The sequence below is a fragment of the Elgaria multicarinata genome, chromosome 1 (genome assembly GCF_023053635.1).
Source record: "Elgaria multicarinata webbii isolate HBS135686 ecotype San Diego chromosome 1, rElgMul1.1.pri, whole genome shotgun sequence".
NCBI classification, from domain to species: Eukaryota; Metazoa; Chordata; class Lepidosauria; order Squamata; family Anguidae; genus Elgaria; species Elgaria multicarinata.
In genome coordinates, this window is record NC_086171.1 from 3,511,461 (window position 1) to 3,530,568 (window position 19,108).

A 19,108-nucleotide genomic window follows, 5' to 3' on the forward strand; every position below is an offset into this window, starting at 1 on the left:
GCAATGGCAAAAGAGGTTTTAAAATGTTGGGAGGCAGTTTTTTCTGAAGTCCTGCCCCCCCCCCCCACCTTGATGTGTGTACAGGTAGCCCTTTTACGTGGCGATGCCAGCAGCTGGCCCTGCAGGGGACCTTTGCATGCCACTCCGGCCTTTGGAGGTAGCTTTTGTTTCTGCCGCTTGGCGTGCCAAAATCCTGGGATTTCTCCATTGCTTTCTGTGGGCAGCTCTTATCTTCCAGCGTGGGAAGTGAGGAGGGGTCTAAGGGAACCCGGAAGATGGGCGGCTCGTGTCAGTCCAGTGGTGAAGTCTATAGCAATGCCGGGGCTTTACGGAAGTTCAAGCTGGGTGTGTCACTCCGGCCTTTTCCCCCTTCCCCAGCCCAGAGTTTGGAATCCTACGTGCCCACACCCCCTTGCTGGCCTTTGAACAGTTCTGCAAAGACCATCTCTGGCTGCTGACAACCTCGTGTCTTTCTGTAGTCCGGGGCTTAATGGGACAAGAATACTGATGCAGTGATCTGACTTGCTTAGGGAAATTGGGGGAATGGTAGGTTCCCCTTACGTGGCTTTATTTTCCTGGTAGGACTTCTCTGCCTTGTGTAACAGGCAGAAACTCAACAGGTGCACTTTGACCCAACCACAAGCTAAAACAGCAAACCTTTTCCATTGCAAAGAGAAGTGGGTGGGTTTGCAAGCAGTATACAAAGATGTCCATGTCACAGGATGGTATTTATGGAAGATCTGAGATGGCTTTAAACAATCACCGTATTCCCTCTTCATCACAACAGTTAAAGCTGCCTGCCTAGAGTGACCAGATACAAAAGAGGGAAGGGCTCCTGCAGCTTTAACTGTTGTGATGAAGAGGGAATTTCACCAGGTGCTGCATGCATAACAATGACACCTGCTGAAATGTCCTTTTCTGTGCAACTGTTAAAGATACAGGAGTCCAGTCCTCCTTTCCATAGGGTCACCCTACCTTTGATAGCCCTTTTGCAGTGTAGAGTCCCAACAATCCAAAATGGAGGGTTGAATGTGACAATACTACAAACGAGAAGGATCTTGGAATTGTTGTAGATCGCAAGCTGAATATGAGCCAACAGTGCGATAGGGCTGCAAGAATGGCAAATACTATTTTGGGCTGCATTAATAGAATTATAGCTTCCAAATCACATGAGGTACTGGTTCCTCTCTATTCGGCCCTGGTTAGGCCTCATCTAGAATATTGCGTCCAGTTCTGGGCTCCACAATTCAAGAAGGACGCAGACAAGCTGGAGCGTCTTCAGAGGAGGGCAACCAGGATGATCAGGGGTCTGGAAACAAAGCCCTATGAAGAGAAACTGAAACAACTGGGCATGTTTAGCCTGGAGAAGAGAAGGCTGAGGGGAGACATGAGAGCACTCTTCAAAGACTTCAAAGGTTGTCACACAGAGGAGGGCCAGGATCTCTTCTCGATCCTCCCAGAGTGCAGGACACAGAATAACAGGCTCAAGTTGAAGGAAGCCATATTCCGGCTGGACATCAGGAAAAACTTCCTGACTGCTAGAATACAATGGAACCAGTTACCTAGGGAGGTTGTGGTCTCTCCCACACTAGAGGCCTTCAAGGGTCAGCTGGACAAGCATCTGTCAGGGATGCTTTAGGGTGGATTCCTGCACTGAGCAGGGGGTTGGACTCGATGGACTTGTAGGCCCCTTCCAACTCTGCTATTCTATGATCTGACTGCAGAATGATCGAATTCATGACATTGGCCAGGGCTTTCTTGGAAGATACTTCTGACTGCATGGATTTTTTGCTGCCCTTGAAAAATCCTGGCTTCCGACTGTGTGCATTTTCTGTGAGAGACCTACCGTCAGAGGCGTTCATTTTACAAATCCCAGCATCTACTTTGTGTACAATTAGTAAATTGTGCCCTAGATTTGCCTTTTAAGTCCATGTTACTGGAACTTGGTAATTGCAGAAGGGCTGTCTGGGAATGATGGTCATTGCAGGCCAACACACCTGGAGAGCACCAGATTGGGAAAAGCGGGTTTAGGGGATGAGGAAATTGGGGGGAGGGGAGTTAAGAGGTGGGTGACGTCGCCCTTCCCAATGTTGTCCCTCTAACTCTCCTCAGCCTAGCTAATGGTGAGGAATGACAGGAGTCATAGGCCAAAACATCTGGAGGGCCAAATGTCACCCGCCCCGACTTTAAACCCACGTTTATGGTACCTCCAATATTAGATGTCGCCTGGCCTGCCAGGGCCCTGGAAATAACACATTTCTCTGGCCTTCCTTTTCACAATCCTGCGACTGCTTTCCTCCTTAGACCATGTTAATGACTCTTACCTGTTGCCATCCTTCAAACCCTGGAAAAGATGGTATGTATAGAACAGCCTTCCCAGCCCTGGACTAGGACTCCCATCATCCCCAACCAGCAGGGCCCTTCCCCTCCACTCCCTATTAGAAGCGCCAGCGGTTCATCCCATCTTCAAAAATCATGTCTGAAGGTGCCTCGAAATGCACACACAAGGTATACGTCAACTTTCCAAAGGGATGATACAAAATCTTTAATTAATGCCCCTCCCCCATTTTTAATTTTTTTTAAAAGAAAGCTAAATGGTATAACTGCAATTTTTGCAGCTCACGCTGCTGAAGGAAAGTCCCAGGACGCCGTGTGCTTCTTTTGATGCAGTGCTGTCTTGTATTGAGGACCGAGAGCCCAATTCACCTGCCGGGGCATTTGAGTCCCTTGGGAAACCTTAGCCAGATCTCCTCATGGACGATGGCAGCTTCCTTCTATCTTTGGTTTCTTTGTTGGCCTTCTGCAAATCTCCCCAGGCACCTTCTTCTTCCTCCTCCTCCTCCTCCTCCTGTTTGGCTAGGAATACACCGCGCCTGGGAAGACCTGGGAGGCAGCGTCCTCGTTGTGAAATGTGTATGGCGAAAGGCAGGCTCTTGCTGAGGGGGGGAGTGGACAGGTTCGAGGGAGCCCTCAAAACCCAAGGAGGAGATTTCATGGAAACGGCTGGATAGGCAGAGGGCAAAGTAGAGAAAAGCTGGCTGTGCCGTTGCCTCAGATACAAGGGTACAAATCAATGCTGAAAATGCTTGAGCTATCAGGAATTGTGCAAAAGCCCTGCATTACACGAGGGAGAAACGCCCAAATCCCGAGAGGGGAGGACGAGGACAGTTGGACCGCAGCTTTTTCGCACAGCACAATCCAAGCCGGAAGAGATTCTGGGGCAATCTGGCCACAATCCAGGAACACCGACAGTGAAACGTGCTGACCTTCAAGCAGAGAGGAGCCCTCTGAAACAGCCCCCTGCCTGCCTTTCGCTGGAAAAGCCAAAAGTAAGAACTTCAGAAGAGCCCTGGTCAGACCAAGGGTCCATCTAGTCCGGCACTCTGTTCACACGGTGCAACAGCACCCTCCCACCCACGTTCCCCAGCAACTGGTGCACACGGGCTCACTGCCTCGGATACTGGCGATGTTTGCGGTCAGACCCGTTACGTATTTGGCAAGTGGACGATTCAGAAAGCCACCGCCTATTTTGCCCTGCGTGCCCTGGGGTTTCGCCTGGAATCAGGCCCCTTCTTTGGAATAGCTGCAGTGCAGCTGTATGAAGCTGCCTGTCGTGGAGTAAGATCACGGCTTCAACCCAGACTGGCAGTAGCGGCAGGCGTCTTTTTCAACCCTAGCTGGAGCTGTCAACGTTTGACTCTGGGACCTTCTGCACGCAAAGCGCTGAGCTACGCCCCCCCTCCCCCACCAGCATCCCAGAGCAGACCCCCCCCCCCCATCCCAGTAAGCAAGAGCTGCATATGCCTGCCTGAAATGTCACACTGGATGCTGCCAGAGACCAGTCTAACCCAATTCCTTCCTGGCTTTTGGCCCTCGGGTACATCCCCCCGTGTACGAAGCGCTTCACGCTGCTCTCATTCGTGTGCACGTGACAAACCTGTGCGGCTGTTTAGGCGGAGAGCGCGTGGCTTCTCTAAGGTGACGCCGTGAGCATCCTGGCTCACAGACCGGCAGGGGAAAGGAGGACCCAGACCCGGCTGCGTCGCTGCGTCTGCCTGCCTAAGGCTGAGAAAGCGGTGGGGCCTCAGCATCAGTCTGGCATCGGTCCCCTCCAATCCAAACGCTCCCTCACAGTTCAGACACCACGAGGCGACCAATAGGGCAGGTGCACACAAATGCACTGGTGTGTGTGTGTGTGATTTTCTGGTGCCTGAGATTGCATGTTGAGGGAGCTCAACAGCTGCTTGAGCCACCGAAGGCCGGAGTGCCGGATTTTGCCGGCTAATGAAATTACTACAAAAAGAGGATCTGTTGTGGCATGTCGGGGGCAACTCCGGGGGGCTCTGACCCACCAAAACATTCGGTCTCGGTTGGCAAAAATACACACAGACACCCCCCCCAAATGCTGCCACACCAGCCTGCCCCGCCGGCCCCAACGGAAGCCTTGCCAGCCTGCCCGGAGGATGTCCACGCCAAGGTCTTTAAACGGATGAACCGCGTGTCCCCTTTCACGGCCCGTCTGTACACTTTTCTGAGCAGCGCTGGGCGTTGGCGGCCCGCCTTCAGGTCCCGTTGGAAGGGGGGGCTTGGAAGAGAGGCGGTCTCTCCTCTGACATGCCGCTGAGGGTCGGGGCCTGCTCCGCCCCGGGCGCCGGCGGAGGCAGCAGCTGCTCCCCGTGCATGCGCAGGTGCTGCTTGAGCGACTGCTTGTAGCGGAAGCACTTGCCACAGTGCGGGCAGGAGTAGGGGTTCTCCCCCGTGTGCATGCGCTGGTGCTCCAGCAAGTACTTCCTGCGGGCAAAGGTCTTGAGGCACTCGCCGCAGCGGTGGCGCCGCTCGCCGTTGGCGTGGCCGGCCTGGTGGCTGACGAAGGCCTGGGCGTGGCTGAAGCTCTGCCCGCACTCCCGGCAGGCGTAGAGCTTGGCCCCGGCCTGGTGGACGCTGCTCTGGTGCTTGACCAGGTGGTGGGCCCGCACGAAGCGCTTGTCGCACTGCCCGCAGCGGTAGGGCCGCTCGCCCGTGTGGATGCGGTAGTGGTTGGTCAGCTTGGACTTCTCGGCGAAGCGCTTCTCGCACTCGGGGCACTGGTAGGGCTTCTCCCCGGTGTGGGTGCGGGTGTGGTCGTCCAGGTGCTGCTTGCGGATGAAGGTCTTGCTGCACTGCGGGCACTGGAAGGGCCGGGGCCGCTCGCGGTGGGTCTTCTGGTGGACCACCAGGCTGGACTTGCGGTTGAAGGCCTTGTGGCACTCCGAGCACTGGTGGGGCCGGTCGGCGTGGATGGCCTGGTGCCGGGTGAGCTGCCCCTGGTGGCTGAAGCCGCAGCCGCACTCCGGGCAGACGAAGGGGCTCTCGCTCTTGCCCGCCGCGTGGGTCTTCTGGTGGATCAGCAGGCTGGTCTTGAGCCGGAAACTCTTGGGGCAGAGGGAGCAGGCGTGGGGCCGCCCCGCCGCCTGAGAGAAGGCCGAAGGGTCCCCGAAGCTGCCCTTGTAGTCCGAGCACACGTAGGGGTCCGAGGCCTGCGGGCCGCTGGGCTCGGCCGGCGGCACCCCCCCTTCCCCGTACGCCTCCTCTCCCACGTGCATCCTCTGGTGCAAGGCAAACTGCTGCTCACAGGCGAAGGCCTCCCGGCACTTGAGGCACCGGAAGGGCTCCCCTCGGAGGCAGGCCTCCTGCTGGGCGGCCGCCAGGTCCCGGCAGCCCCTCTCGCTCTGGGCAGCCTCCTCCAGCCTCGGGGCAGGGTGGGGGGCTGGCAGCCCCCGGGGGCAGCAGCCTGGCCTCTCGCAGGTCCCTTCCGGCTTTGGGACGTGGAAGACGTCTTCGCTGGGGAGGCCGGGCAGCATCCCGTGGCCGGAGAAGGCGGGGGCGGGGACCTCCGGGAGAGGCGGGGCCTCGCTTTTGATCATGGCGCTCTCGTCTAGTAAAAAGGGAACCGACAACCATTAGCGCTCCCCACCCCCTTGCTGGAAGGGGCCCCGGAGGCTGAAGATTTTTTAAAAAGAAATTATTCGTGATGGCTTTCAGTGGACTATTTCTGAACCCGCGGGAGGTCGCCGCTGCCGCTTCCTTAAAAGAGGCCTTCCTCCCATTTCCCCTCCCAGCTTCTGCCCAAAAGTGTGCCACGCAGCCACTTTTAACCCTGAGAGCTTTTCACGCGCCGATTCAGTTTGACAGGGACGCCCCCCCCTCAAGCAGCTCAGCGCAGTCTCACCTAGCCTGGCGGGTTTGGCCTCCCAGACGGCTGGAGGCAGAAGCCCACGAAACTGGAGGATTTAATTGGCGGGGGGGGGCGTAGGGGGAGGAGTGTTCCCTCTCAAAACACAACCCCCCCCACCGTGACTCCAATTCGTTGGCAGCATATTCGTTAAAAACAACCACCACCAAGCCCCAAGAAGAACTGCGTCTTCACACCACCCTCAGTTCATGGCAGGGCTGGCGTCGAGGGTCGGCATGGCCAGGCACGTGCCAGGGCCCACACCCCAGTAGGGGCCCACGGACAAGAGCCCGCTTGGACTTGCGTCTCCTCCTCCTTGCGATCCTCTTGTCCACCTGCCGCCTCTCGCTTTGGCCCCAGCAACGGAGTGGGACGGGGGGGGGGGGGAGAAAGAGAAGCCGGGGAGGCCCTGGCCTGCTGGCTCCCTCCCTGCCAAGCTACCAAGGGAGGAGGAGGAGGAGGAGGAGGATGGGATCAAAGCAGCTGGTAACAACGAGAATGGCAGTGAGAAAGTAAGACTCAGGGAAGGAGGGGGGACCCGCAGAGGGTGTCTCTCGCCCAAGGGCCCCTAAGTCTCAGGGCCAGCCCTGCCCCATGGCCTGGGGAGGTCCTGCATCGACAGCTTTAGGAGAGGCGACTGGAGGCGACAGAGGTGCCCCCCCCCCCAGCCTTGACAGCCAACGCCCGGAGCCTTCCGTTGGCAAGCCACTGGTGCCGGGCATTAGCAACCGGGGACGGCCTTCATGATCCACGCACCAGGCGGGCCGGAGGCGGTCTTAAGGCAGCCACAGTGAAGGAGGCTGGAGCTTCTTGACTGCATGAGTTTTAATCGAAACTGTCTACACCCGGCTTCCTCAACCTGGAGCTCATCGCCATGCTGGCTGGGGATGATGGGGGTTGTAGTCCAGCACATTGGGAGGGCGCCAGGTTGGGGAAGGGCAGCCTAAGCCAGCATGGCCATTCCTCTGATCACAGAAGATTATGGAAACAGAAGCAGGGGCCCACCCGGAAAGGGAGCGCACTCACCGTAGCCCAGAGCCGGGGGAATCTCTCTCTCCAGGTCCCACTTCCCTTTGCCGGGAGGTTCTTCTTGCTTGATCCAGGACAAGAGGTCCTCTTTGGAAGCCAAGGGCTCTGCTTCTGGGAAAGAGAACCACAGGGGTGTGCTTCCACATTTCAGAGGCAAGCAGCGGTGCCTGCGAAAAACTGAAATCTGAAATTCAGGGGGTGGGGACAGGAAAAATGAAGCGCATGGTTTGGTTTGAAACCCCCGGCTTGGTTGCAGCGCCAGCAGGCTCCGCCATGGACGACATGCAGCAATAAGGAAGGAGAGCGGCTTCTTCCATCGCCACCTGCCATCTCAAGAGTCAAGATAAGGCGCTCGGGATGTAGCTTCTGGGCAGGTGGAAACCTCAGCACATCTCTGCAGCACAGCATCACTCGCCAGCAGAAGAGCCCGTTAGGTGGCTCAGCCACTGGGATGCGGCTATATAGCATTTGGGACGTGGGTCTGGTGTCAGCGGTGGGATTGCAATCCGTGCCTCTGGTAGCGATACAGCCGAAAATCCGCCCCGCCCCCAAAACCAAACCTCCTGACAGGGGTCTGTCTCGGCACACTTGGCTCAATGTGACGAGCGTGTCCTCTCTTGAGGGACGGGACCTGGCTGTGATCGGAGGTTTCAGGCTGATTACTCCTGCAAGGCGCTCCAGGTGGGGCTGCCAGTACCGAATGCAGCAGCCTGGCTTTTAACCAGGACAAGCTCCAGGCAGCCCAATGCTCCGGTGCTAAGGAGACTTCAGCGGCTGTCAGTTAAGTTCTGGGCACAAAACAAGGTGCTGCTCTTCTCGACAGCCCTAAGCGCTATGGGGCCAGGCCTGTGGGACTTCCCCATAGGTTCCTCCCAGTCCTTTAAGGTCCAGCGAGGCTGCCTGGCTCCGGAACGGACCTTTGGTGAACGCCCAGCCAAGAAGCATCCTCAGGAGGGGCGGAAGCTCGGCGGAAGAGCCCCCGTTTTGCATGCCCAAGTTCCCTGGGAACGTTAGGAAAGAATCCTGCCTGGACCCTTGGAGAGCTGCTGCTGCTGCCTGCCAGTGTGGACAATACTGGGCCAGGTGGACCCTGGGTCGGACTCCGTATAAGGCAGCTTCTGGCCTCTCTAAGGATTCAGTTTCCTTATCGCATCCATGTGACTTTACACAGCAGTTCAATCACCTTGAGTGCCGATTTTGCATACAAAGGCAACAAGCAGTGCGAGCCTATGAAGGCCTACTCAGAAGTAAGTCCAACTGCATTCAATGGTGCTTACTCCCAGGTAAGGAGAGACAGAATTGCCACCTAAATAACAGCGATGATGAGACCCTGATTCACGGAGAACAACTAACACGGCCCCACCCACCCTGGCGTCCTCCAGTTCTGTTGGGCTACAATTCCCATCATCCCCAACAAGCATGCCCAAGTACTGGTATAGCTGTGGGAGGTGTAGTCCATCATCTGGATGGGAAATATTAGCCTAATAAGCACCTTGCTCTGAGTCGGACAGATGTGAAACCCATGACCGTGTAGAGCGGGGACTTTTCAGTGGTGTAGCCACAATGGTGGAACTCAGTGACCCCCCAACTCCAAGCCCCTCACGGTTTTGGGAAGGGCTGTTAAAATATTTCCTTACTGATACCGTTGGTTATTATTTGTATATTTCCACTTTTTTATTCTTGCTTTATTGTCCGCCACCCTGGGTGGCTTTGATGGGTAAGTGGGAAGAACAGAAATAAAGCCCGATGAGGAGAGTCTGAAACGACTGGGCAGGTTTAGCCTGGAGAAGAGAAGGCTGAGGGGAGACATGAGAGCGCTCTTCAAGGACTTGAAAGGTTGTCACACAGAGGAGGGCCAGGATCTCTTCTCGATCCTCCCAGAGTGCAGGACACGGAATAACGGGTTCAAGTTAAAGGAAGCCAGATTCCGGCTGGACATCAGGAAAAACGTCCTGACTGTTAGAGCAGTACGACAATGCAACCAATGACTGAAAGAGGTTGTGGCCTCTCCCACACTGGAGGCCTTCAAGAGGCAGTTGGACAACCCTCTGTCAGGGATGCTTTAGGGTGGATTCCTGCATTGAGCAGGGGGTTGGACTCGATGGCCTTATAGGCCCCTTCCAACTCTACTATTCTATGATTCTATGAAGCTTTACGCGTTCCACTCCATTGCCTGGGTTCCAGATTCCACTCACCTGTTCTGGGCTCTGCGGAGAACCTCTTGTCCCCCACAAACTCCTGCTCCACAACACGGGGCGGTTCCGTTGGCTCCACCTGGGGGAGGACCTCACCTTTGGAAATGGCAGCGTCTGTTGTGAACAGATCAGAAGGTGTTAGCAGAGTTGCTCAAGGTAGGCGAGCCGTCCCCCACCTGGTGCCCTCCAAATCAGTTGGACTGCAACTCCCATCATCCCCAACCAGCATGGCCACTGGCCCTACTGACTGGGGATGATGGAGGGTGCAGTCCAACCCATCTGGAGGGCACTAACCGGGGGGGGGGGGAACGACAGATGTCGTGGAGGACTGTCAAGTGGAAACAATGGCCAGCCCCACATGCCAGGGATGGTGGGAGTTGTAGTCAGCACATCCGGTGGGCTGTTTTAAATTGATGAAACTCTAAGTCACCTTCTGGACCCTTTCTGGGACCCAGAAATAATTTTCTGAATAAAAACAGCCAAGGGAAACAAGCCACAGGCCAAACAAAAACAGTTTAATGGCGTGTTAAGAAGAAAAAGAGAGGTTTAAGAGCAAAAAAATAAATTGCAGGAGGGGGGGAAGGGGGCCGACAGAGAACCTGACGCTTGCTTACAGCGTTTTCCATGCCGATTGAGTCTTGAGGTCCAACCCAAACACAGGTGGAGGCCTGGGGGGGGGGGCGTGTTTATGCAATCAGAACCCGGAGGTGTTTCTCTCCCTGCCTATATGAGCAAGGAATGGCACGGCAATTCAGCCGATCCACGTCCCCCTTCTGTTTTTCTAGAGAACTGGGATATGCCGCCCCCCCAATCTGAGGAAACCGTCTCGCAACTTGTGGCAGGACCCCAACCCGGAGGGCAGGCAGCCAGACGGGTCCCCCCTCATGCTGAACCCCAATTCCTTCCAGCCCTTGATTCAAGACAAGCTAGGAGGCTGAAAGGGAGTCGGGGCTGGCCTGGGAGACCCCCTTTGCATTCCCAGCTTCCCAAGAATCCCAGCTTTGCGATACCTCTTTGTTGAGGGAAAGGAGCTCTGCACACGCTCAGAGACATGCTCTTTAGCTCCATGAGATCAAGGGCTGAGTGGGCGTGGAAAACACAGTACAAGCCAGGCTCGAACTGGGACCGGTCGCTATCCTGGGTCAACTGCGAATAGCGTAAAGAAGCCCAGGGCGGAGACAGCCACCACAGCCGAGTCTGCATTCCGGCCTGATTGCAGTCTTTCAGTTCCCTGGAACTTCCTGGATGTTTACATCAGGGGTGCACAACCTTTTGGACCCCAAGGGCCGGGCCGGGGGGCTGCGTGTGCACGTACACACACACACACACTTTGGGATTCAGGGTAACCCCAGGCGGTGGCACCATGGTGGAATTTATTTATTTATTTATTACATTTTTATACCACCCAATAGCCGAAGCTCTCTGGGCGGTTCACAAAAATTAAGATGCAGGTGGGCGCTCTCCACGGGCACTGCTCTATGGACACATCCAGGGAGCGAGGAAAACCTGGATGGCATCAGCCCCCACCGCCACGCCCACCCCAATTCACGTCCGCAAGGAAACAGCCTCTCACCCAGCGAGACCAACGGTTCGTAGTTGCCTTTGGTGATGTTCTTGTAAAGTTCCTTCTGCCACTCCTCGAGAGTGCCCCACTCTTGGGGGGAGAAGTTCGCTGCGTCGTCATTAAAAGTCACCGGAACCTAAAATCACAGGGAAGCCATGGAAACCTCAACTAAGCTCTCTGTCGTCGCCACCCCAAGTCCATTGGCTCGCAGACAGAAACGAAACCCAACCGGTGGTCCATTTCTGCCCATCGGGTGCTCGGAACCATCAGTGTTCCTCATGCTCACTGTGCACGGGCGGCTTGCAATCGTTCTGCCCCATTTAAAAACTTCCTGACTGTTAGAGCAGTGTGACAATGGAACCAGTGACCTAGGGAGGTGGTGGGCTCTCCCACACTAGGGGCCTTCAAGAGGGGCAGCTGGACAAGCATCTGTCAGGGATGCTTTAGGGTGGATTCCTGCACTGAGCAGGGGGTTGGACTCGATGGCCTCGTAGGCCCCTTCCAACCCTGCTATTCTATGATTCCATGAAGTGACGTCAGGCATCGCGTCACGATGGGAAGGCGAGATCTGAAGCCTGCGAATAAAGAATGCTCACGAGGCACTCCCTTCAACGAAAGCCTTAGTTTCATTTATGATTCGACTGATTATCGTGATGGATATTAACCTTCCCCAAGCTGGTGCCCTCCAGCTGTGTTGGACTACAACTCCCAGCATTCCAATGCTGGGAGTTGTAGTCCAACACAGCTGGAGGGCACCAGCTTGGGGAAGGCTGTTTTATAGAAGGCAGGCGTGGGCAGAAGTTAGATCTCCAGATGTTTTGGACTGCCAACTCTCAGAAGCCCCTGCCAGCATGCTGGGAGGTGAAGTCCAAAACATCTGGAAACCTACTACCTGCCCAAGCCTGATATAATGCACAGTGAAAGAGCCTGTGGGGCAGCAGCAGGGACCGCCATACGTAAGGGTTGTTCAGCATCTCATTTCCCAGTTCCCTGCCGCCGCCAACTTCTATTCAGAGGTATTCCGTCCCTGAACTGGAGGCTCAATGGGGAGCATCGCCCTACGCAAGAAGCTGACGGCCAGCTCTTCCGGCCCTCCTCTTGATTGGCAGTGGCTCCCTGGGGTTTCAGAACGAGGTTTACTTATTTATTTATTCCATTTATATACCACCCCATAGTCGAAGCTCTCTGGGTGGTGTACAAAAGTTAAAAACAGTGAACATTAAAAACAAATATACAAAAATTTAAAAGCGTAAAAACAGCAATATCCATTCAAAACAACTATTTTGGGGTCAGTTAAAAATGTTGTTAACTGCTTGGGAGAAGGGAAAAGGTTTTCTCCAGCCCCACCTGGTGATGCCAGAGACTGAACCTGAGGCCGTCTGCAGGTGCTACACCAGCCTTCTCCCAATGCAGGAGCCTCCAGATGTGTCAGCCTGCAATTTCCATCATCCCCAGGTAGCATGCTGGGGGCGGTGGGAGCTGAAGTCCGACACCTCTGTAGGGCACCGGGTTAGGGAAGACTACTCTCTGTCATGGCTGGAGAGCCAGTGGGCCTGTTCAGACCACACGCTAAGCCACGGTTAGGCCGCCAAAGGGTTAGTGAGTGTGTTTAAACCGTGGTTATATAGCCACCATGGTTATGAAAGGTTCACATGACACACTAAGCCATAATGTTTAGCTCAAAACGTTCAGCCACTGTGGCTTAACGTGTCGTCTGAAGAGGGTCACCCTGGTGTAGGGCCCAAGGAGACCTGGTTTCAGTTCCCCATCCAGCCATATCGGTCGCCGGAGGACCTTGCGCCTTTGTCCTCCCTAACCCTAACCCTAACCCGATCCTCCCAGAGTGCAGGACATGGAATAACGGGCTCAAGTTAAAGGAAGCCAGATTCCAGCTGGACATCAGGGAAAACGTCCTGACTGTTAGAGCAGTACGACAATGGAATCAGTGACCTAGGGAGGTGGTGGGCTCTCCCACACTAGAGGCCTTCAAGAGGCAGCTGGACAACCCTCTGTCAGGGATGCTTTAGGGTGGATTCCTGCATTGAGTAGGGGGTTGGACTCGATGGCCTTGTAGGCCCCTTCCAACTCTGCTATTCTATGATTCTATGATTCCTTTTACCTTGGGGATTTCTCCCTTTGGGCCCAGTGGCAGCCGGAGGATCCAGAAGTTCCGGTTCTTCAGCAGGTTCTCCATGTTCTCCAGCCTCCTCTGGAGCAGCCCGTACTCGTGGATCAGGGTCCCCAAGGCGGCCAGGTGGTTGCTGAACTCCAGCTCCGTCTTCTCGCACTCAAAGATCTTCTTCTCGGCCGTGGCCGTTCTCCCTTCCAGGTTCAGCAGCCGCGCGGCGTAAGAATCCACCTTCCTCTCCACCGCTTGGATGGCGGCCACCACCGTCCACAGGGAGATCTCGGCGGTCGGGTAGATCTCTCTCTCGGCACTTTGGTCAAAGAGGGCAGGGGGCTGGAACGACGCCAGGTGCTGGGGCTCCACATCCCATTCCCAGGCCTGCGGGTGAGAAGGGGCTCAATCAGACCAGAGCTGAACCACGGTGCTTGGTAAGGAGAGGAAGGGACCGGCTGGGGGCAGCTGGAGAAAGAGGATCTGAAGAGAGACCCAGAGGGAGAAAGGAAGGGAGGGGGACGAAGGAAAGAAGGGGGAAAGGGGAGGCCGGACACAGTGCAACAGCAGTAGCGGGATCAGCCTTCCCCAACCTGGCGCTCTCCAGATGTAGTGGACTCCAGCTCCCAGCTAGCATGACCAGGTCTCAGGTTGGGGAAGTCTGGGTGGGACTGAAAGAACCTGCTGTCCAGTTTGCTGATGGATAACGGACACCATCATCACAGGAGTTTGGTGCTCGTTGGTCCATTATGGTTAATTAATTAGATTTCATTTATTTATTTATTTAACACTATTTATAAATCACTTACATGAACCACTTACATTGCAGTGTACAAACCATACAGTGTAAGATCATAATTAAATACTGTAAGTTATTACAGTATTCAGAAAAAAAGATTATTTTCCTCATAAAGCTTGTTGGGAAAAGTCTGTTTTCAGCAGGGGGTATCCAGACAGCTGACATTACAATACTAAAGGCTCAATTCTGATCGGCAGGACCTCTGAAATCTTGGGCATCAACAGAAGGGCATCTCCTGATGAGTGCAGCAATCCATCCATCCATCCATCAATCAGAGCATCTCTTATCCTGGACCTGAGTTGTTCAGGGCTTTGTAAACAAATACCAAAACTTCAAACCTGGCCCAGGAGTACACTGGCATTCAGCACAGATGTAACAGATGTGATGACAGTTTTAATCCACAGTATATATAAAAATAGTGCTCAGTCAGCCCCGATTAGAGGAAAGACTGGTTGCCCAGGGACGCCTTCTCGTTTGTCATGGGCATGACATTAGCACCACCACACCTTGTGCGTCAGGGAAGTGAATTGTATGGAGATCACAGAATCATAGAATAGTAGAGTTGGAAGGGGCCTACAAGGCCATCGAGTCCAACCCCCGGCTCAACGCAGGAATCCACCCTAAAGCATCCCTGACAGATGGTTGTCCAGCTGCCTCTTGAAGGCCTCTAGTGTGGGAGAGCCCACCACCTCCCTAGGTAACTGATTCCATTGTCGTACTGCTCTAATAGTCAGGAAGCTTTTCCTGATGTCCAGCCAGAATCTGGCTGTTTGTCACTTGAGCCCATCTCCTTCCTATCTCTCCTCTCTCACTATTGCCCCGCTCGTGCTCTTCGCTCCTCTGATGCCATGTTTCTCGCCTGCCCAAGGGCCTCTACTTCCCTTGCTCGGCTTCGTCCATTTTCTTCTGCCGCCCCTTACGCCTGGAACGCTCTTCCAGAACATTTGAGAACTACAAGTTCAACCGCAGCTTTTAAAGCTCAACTAAAAACTTTTCTTTTTCCTAAAGCTTTTAAAACTTGATGTTGTGCAGACTTCTACTGTTACTTTCTACTGTTAGTTTTACCCTACCCTGTGCCTGCTTACCCTACCCTGTACCTGTTTGCATTCTCTTCCCCTCCTTATTGTTTTACTATGATTTTATTAGATTGTAAGCCTATGCGGCAGGGTCTTGCTATTTACTGTTTTACTCTGTACAGCACCATGTACACTGATGGTGCTATATAAATAAATAATAATAATAATAATAATAATAATAATAATAATAATAATAAATTATTCTCTGTCTGGATCTTGAGAAATGCTAATTGTTGTATTGTTTCCAATGTGGTTGCAACAGTAACTAATTTGTAGTTACAGCACTAAGCATTCTGTATCTAGCTTGGCTTTCTTGGTTGATTTCCTCACAGTACAGTACAATTGCTTGCCCTCTCCTCTATGCTACGACCACACTATGATCTGGACTACAGGCCAGACATATGGGAAATCTTGCCTATGGCTGGTAAGAAGTTTACCTTCATGGTCTTCTGAGTCTCTCTAATCTTACAATTCTCTAAATGAAATTGTTTTGCACGACGTATCGGGCCTGTTCAGACAACACACTAAGCCATGGTTAGGCTGCTAACCTGTTTGCAGCAAATGGTTAGTTCACATGTTTAAACCATGCTTATATAGCCACAGTGGTTAGGAATGCTTCACATGACACGCTAAGACATGGTTCACATGACACACAAAGCCGTCATGTTTAGCTCAAAATGTTTAATCGCTGTGGCTTAGGATGTCATCTGAACAGGGTCAAAATGCTCTAATGTAAGCTATAAAGGGTTGAGAGAGACAGAAATAAGGGGTTAGAGAGGATAATTTGTATTTGTTGATTTTCAGAGGATTTAGAATGTTTTGGATTCTATAACATTCTATCCTCAGAGCAATTCACATTACTCTTGGGCTCACATTGATCCTGCTTCAAGTGTGGATGTGCTGAACTCATGTATCCTTTCTTTGACTGTTTGATCATATATGAATTTTATTGTGTTTTATTAACTGAGGGAACACATTTCTTAAATGAACAAATATGGTAGAAGTAGGATTGCATATTATCTGGACATCAAATAAAACAAACACATAGAAATGTTATGTCAGGTAAACTGAATTCTGCATCAAGAAACAGCCTGGTAGACAGGAGAAGAATCATAGAATAGTAGAGTTGGAAGGGGCCTACAAGGCCATCGAGTCCAACCCCCTGCTCAATGCAGGAATCCACCCTAAAGCATCCCTGACAGTTGGCTGTCCAGCTGCCTCTTGAAGGCCTCCAGTGTGGGAGAGCCCACAACTCCCCTAGGTAACTGGTTCCATTGTCATACTGCTCTAACAGTCAGGAAGAGTAACTAAGGGTGCAATCCTATACATGTAGGACTTTTTCCCCATCTGAACTACTCCCAGCATGCTCCTGGCACATGCTGGGAGTTGTAGGCCTTTTCCCTGTCTCAACATGCATACGACTGCACGCTAAGCAGACTACCAAATCTGCGTCCCACGGCGAGGGCGCAATGGACAGAATCCTTCTCTAGCCTATGAAGTAACATGTAAGGCTGTCTTGAAGGGCTGGAATCTTGATTTTTAAAAAATTAAAACTGGACTTCTCAGAATGCTGAATACTATTCCCAACAAAGATAAGATAAAACCACTCTTCTGTGTTATACTCACACAATTGCCCAGTGCGCACAGCCATGAGTAGAACTACGAGGAACATCTTCGATTGCCTCTGTGTAATGGGTCCATACAGGACGGATACCCTGACACACATTCTTGACAGCTGCCCTACACATCTATGAAGCCCTCTTCCTTGTGGAGAGAAGCCAGAGCCTAACCTTCTCTTCGATGCATTGCACAGCCTTTAGTGGCACACCTGGGAGATCCTAACACCACCCTTGCTTTGATTCAGCCTGCAACAGCCAAAGAACCAGAGGCAGGCCCCTCTCCTTCTGTACTTCATGTCCAGTAAGACAGGTGGCTGAAATCTTGTCTACTGACTGTAGATGAATGGGGCAGGGTGTGTGTGCTGGCTGTGGCTTTAGAAACAGAGGGAGCTGCTTTACCTCAGGTCAGCTCAAGCTCAGTCTTCCCTACTCTGCCCTGCAGTGGCTCTCCAAAGTTTCACGGAGACCTTCTTTTCCTCCTTTTAACCGGAGATGCCGGTGGTCACAACCTGTTCTCATTCACCCAAGGCCACAGGACGTGAAGTAACGGGCTTAGGTTACAGCCAGGCAGATTTCTGCTTAACATCAGGGAAAGCTTCCTCATGGCCAGAGCAGTCAGGCAACGGAACCAACCGCCTTGGGGTTGGCCTTGGCCTTGGCCTCTCCGCCACTGGAGATGTTCAAGCAGAGATCATCGTGCAGCCATCTGTCAGGGAGGCTTTGACCTGGATTTATGCACGGAGCAGGGGGTTGGACTTGATGGCCTCAATGCCCCCCCCTCCAACTCTAGGACTCTCTGGCTGAACCTGGAACCTTCTGCATGCAAAGCATGTGAGCGAAGGCTTGCCCTCTGCACATGCTTACTGGCTTCCTTTCCTTGCACATCTTTGTGCATTGCAGAGCTGTGCCGGCACCCAGAACATGCTCCCCTCTCCTCGCAACCCCCCCACGCCCCCAAAGTAAGCATCAGGCGATGTGGGGCTCCTTGCCTCCCCTCTATCTGCCCCCCAAGTAAAGCAATGTGTCCAGCCCCCCTCCTTGCCCCCCAAAGCTGCAGCTAAGGGGGCAAACCCCCTTTGCCCCCCCAAAGCCAGCCTAGGCCTCAGGCCAACCCCCCCTCAGTGTATCTCCTTCCCCATACACACCCACAACCCCCACCCACCCCACCCCACCCCACTCCACCCCCCAAAAGCTTAGGGTGCTGTTCCCATCCCCCCCCCCCATATTAAGCTGCAGCCCCTCCCCCCTTAAGTGGTGATGAGGGGGCTGGGGAAAGGCCCCCTCCCCTCCTCTCCCCCTCTCCCCCCCCAGCCCAGCCCAGCCAAGCCCGGGCAGGGCAGGGTTAACCCCTCACCTGGGCAGGAGTCCACTCAGCCATGGCCGGCGCCCGCTAGGTGAAGCCACTGCGCATGCGCCTTGGGAACTGGTCCAGCGCAGGCAACGCAAGCAAGTCCTCTCGGATGCCTCCCGCCGCGGCCCGGGCCGGCCTCGCCGAGACCACGCATGCGCAAGGCCGCGGCCCGGGACGGCAGCGCCGCCTGCAGGCGGGAGGAACGCGCGGCGGCACAAAAGCCATAAAGCGCCGCCTCTCCTTCCCCGCGCGCGGAGTGTTCCGACGGCAAGGCATGCCACGCGCAAGGCTCCCGCCGCCCGTGTAGGGATTCTGCACCCAGTTTGGGCTTTGCGGGTTCTATAAGTCTGCAGGAAAGAACCGACTCAGCAGATTGGAAAAGGCTGGACTACAGCACCCATAATCCTCTTTGGAATGATGGGTTTTGTAGTCCAGCCTATCTGCAGGGCACCAAGTTGAAGAAGGCTGATTTATATCGCTACTGTAAACCACCCTGGAAATGTTGGATTGAGGAGAAGGATAGAAACGTCGTTTAAAATAAAAAATAAAAAATACCCTATGTCTTCGATTCTAAGACGCACTTTTCCCCCCATATAAACATCTCTAAAAATGGGGTGCGTCTTAGAATCGCGGGTGTGTCTTAGGGTTTTTTTTCCCTGTTGGTGGTACTGAAATTAGTGTGCGTCTTACAATCGATGGCGTCTTACAATCGAAGAAATACCCTCCTTGGAGGGCAACTGGTGCAGACACTGGCTTCCTTTCAGTGCCAAGTTTAAAAGTGTTTTTTTTTTTTTTATCAAAGCCTTTGAGAGCTGGACAACTGTCTGTCAGGGATGCTTTAGGGTGGATTCCTGCATTGAGCAGGGGGTTTGGACTCGATGGCCTTATAGGCCCCTTCCAACTCTGCTATTCTATGATTCTATGATTCAGGTCTAGAAAGGGGCTGGCTGTGGTCCCAACACACGCCCGCCCCCTGACCCATTTGCTGCTGTCTCCATCCTCTGCTTGTTCATCCATTATTATTGATTGAAAGCCGCTCTCTTGGTGGTCTTGGCATTTCCATCATTCACCGTGGGGTCAATAAGCCGAAAGGAGGGAGGACGTTTTCCCAATGGGACACAGGTGGGAGAGTGGCCTCCACATCC

The 19,108-nt window shown here is 53.7% G+C and overlaps 1 protein-coding gene across 1 annotated transcript; it reads right to left on the reverse strand.

The window, feature by feature from the left end:
• Positions 1-4,449: 4,449 nt before the first annotated feature.
• Positions 4,450-18,028, reverse strand: LOC134396014 (zinc finger protein 398-like). The gene is made up of 6 exons (XM_063122339.1): positions 17,967-18,028; positions 13,119-13,505; positions 11,009-11,135; positions 9,436-9,549; positions 7,238-7,351; positions 4,450-5,914 (listed from the first exon to the last, which is right to left on the reverse strand). The coding sequence occupies exons 1-6, from the start codon at positions 17,988-17,990 to the stop codon at positions 4,563-4,565; spliced, it is 2,118 nt and encodes a 705-aa protein (XP_062978409.1). The 5' UTR covers positions 17,991-18,028; the 3' UTR covers positions 4,450-4,562.
• Positions 18,029-19,108: the final 1,080 nt, after the last annotated feature.

Coding starts and splice junctions, on each gene's coding strand:
- LOC134396014 (XM_063122339.1), bottom strand. CDS start 17,990: ATGGCTGAGTGGACTCCTGCCCAG. Junction 13,506..17,966: donor CTGAGTGGACTCCTGCCCAG/GTGAGGGGTTAA, acceptor TCTCACCCGCAG/GCCTGGGAATGGGATGTGGA. Junction 11,136..13,118: donor CAAAGGGAGAAATCCCCAAG/GTAAAAGGAATC, acceptor CTGTGATTTTAG/GTTCCGGTGACTTTTAATGA.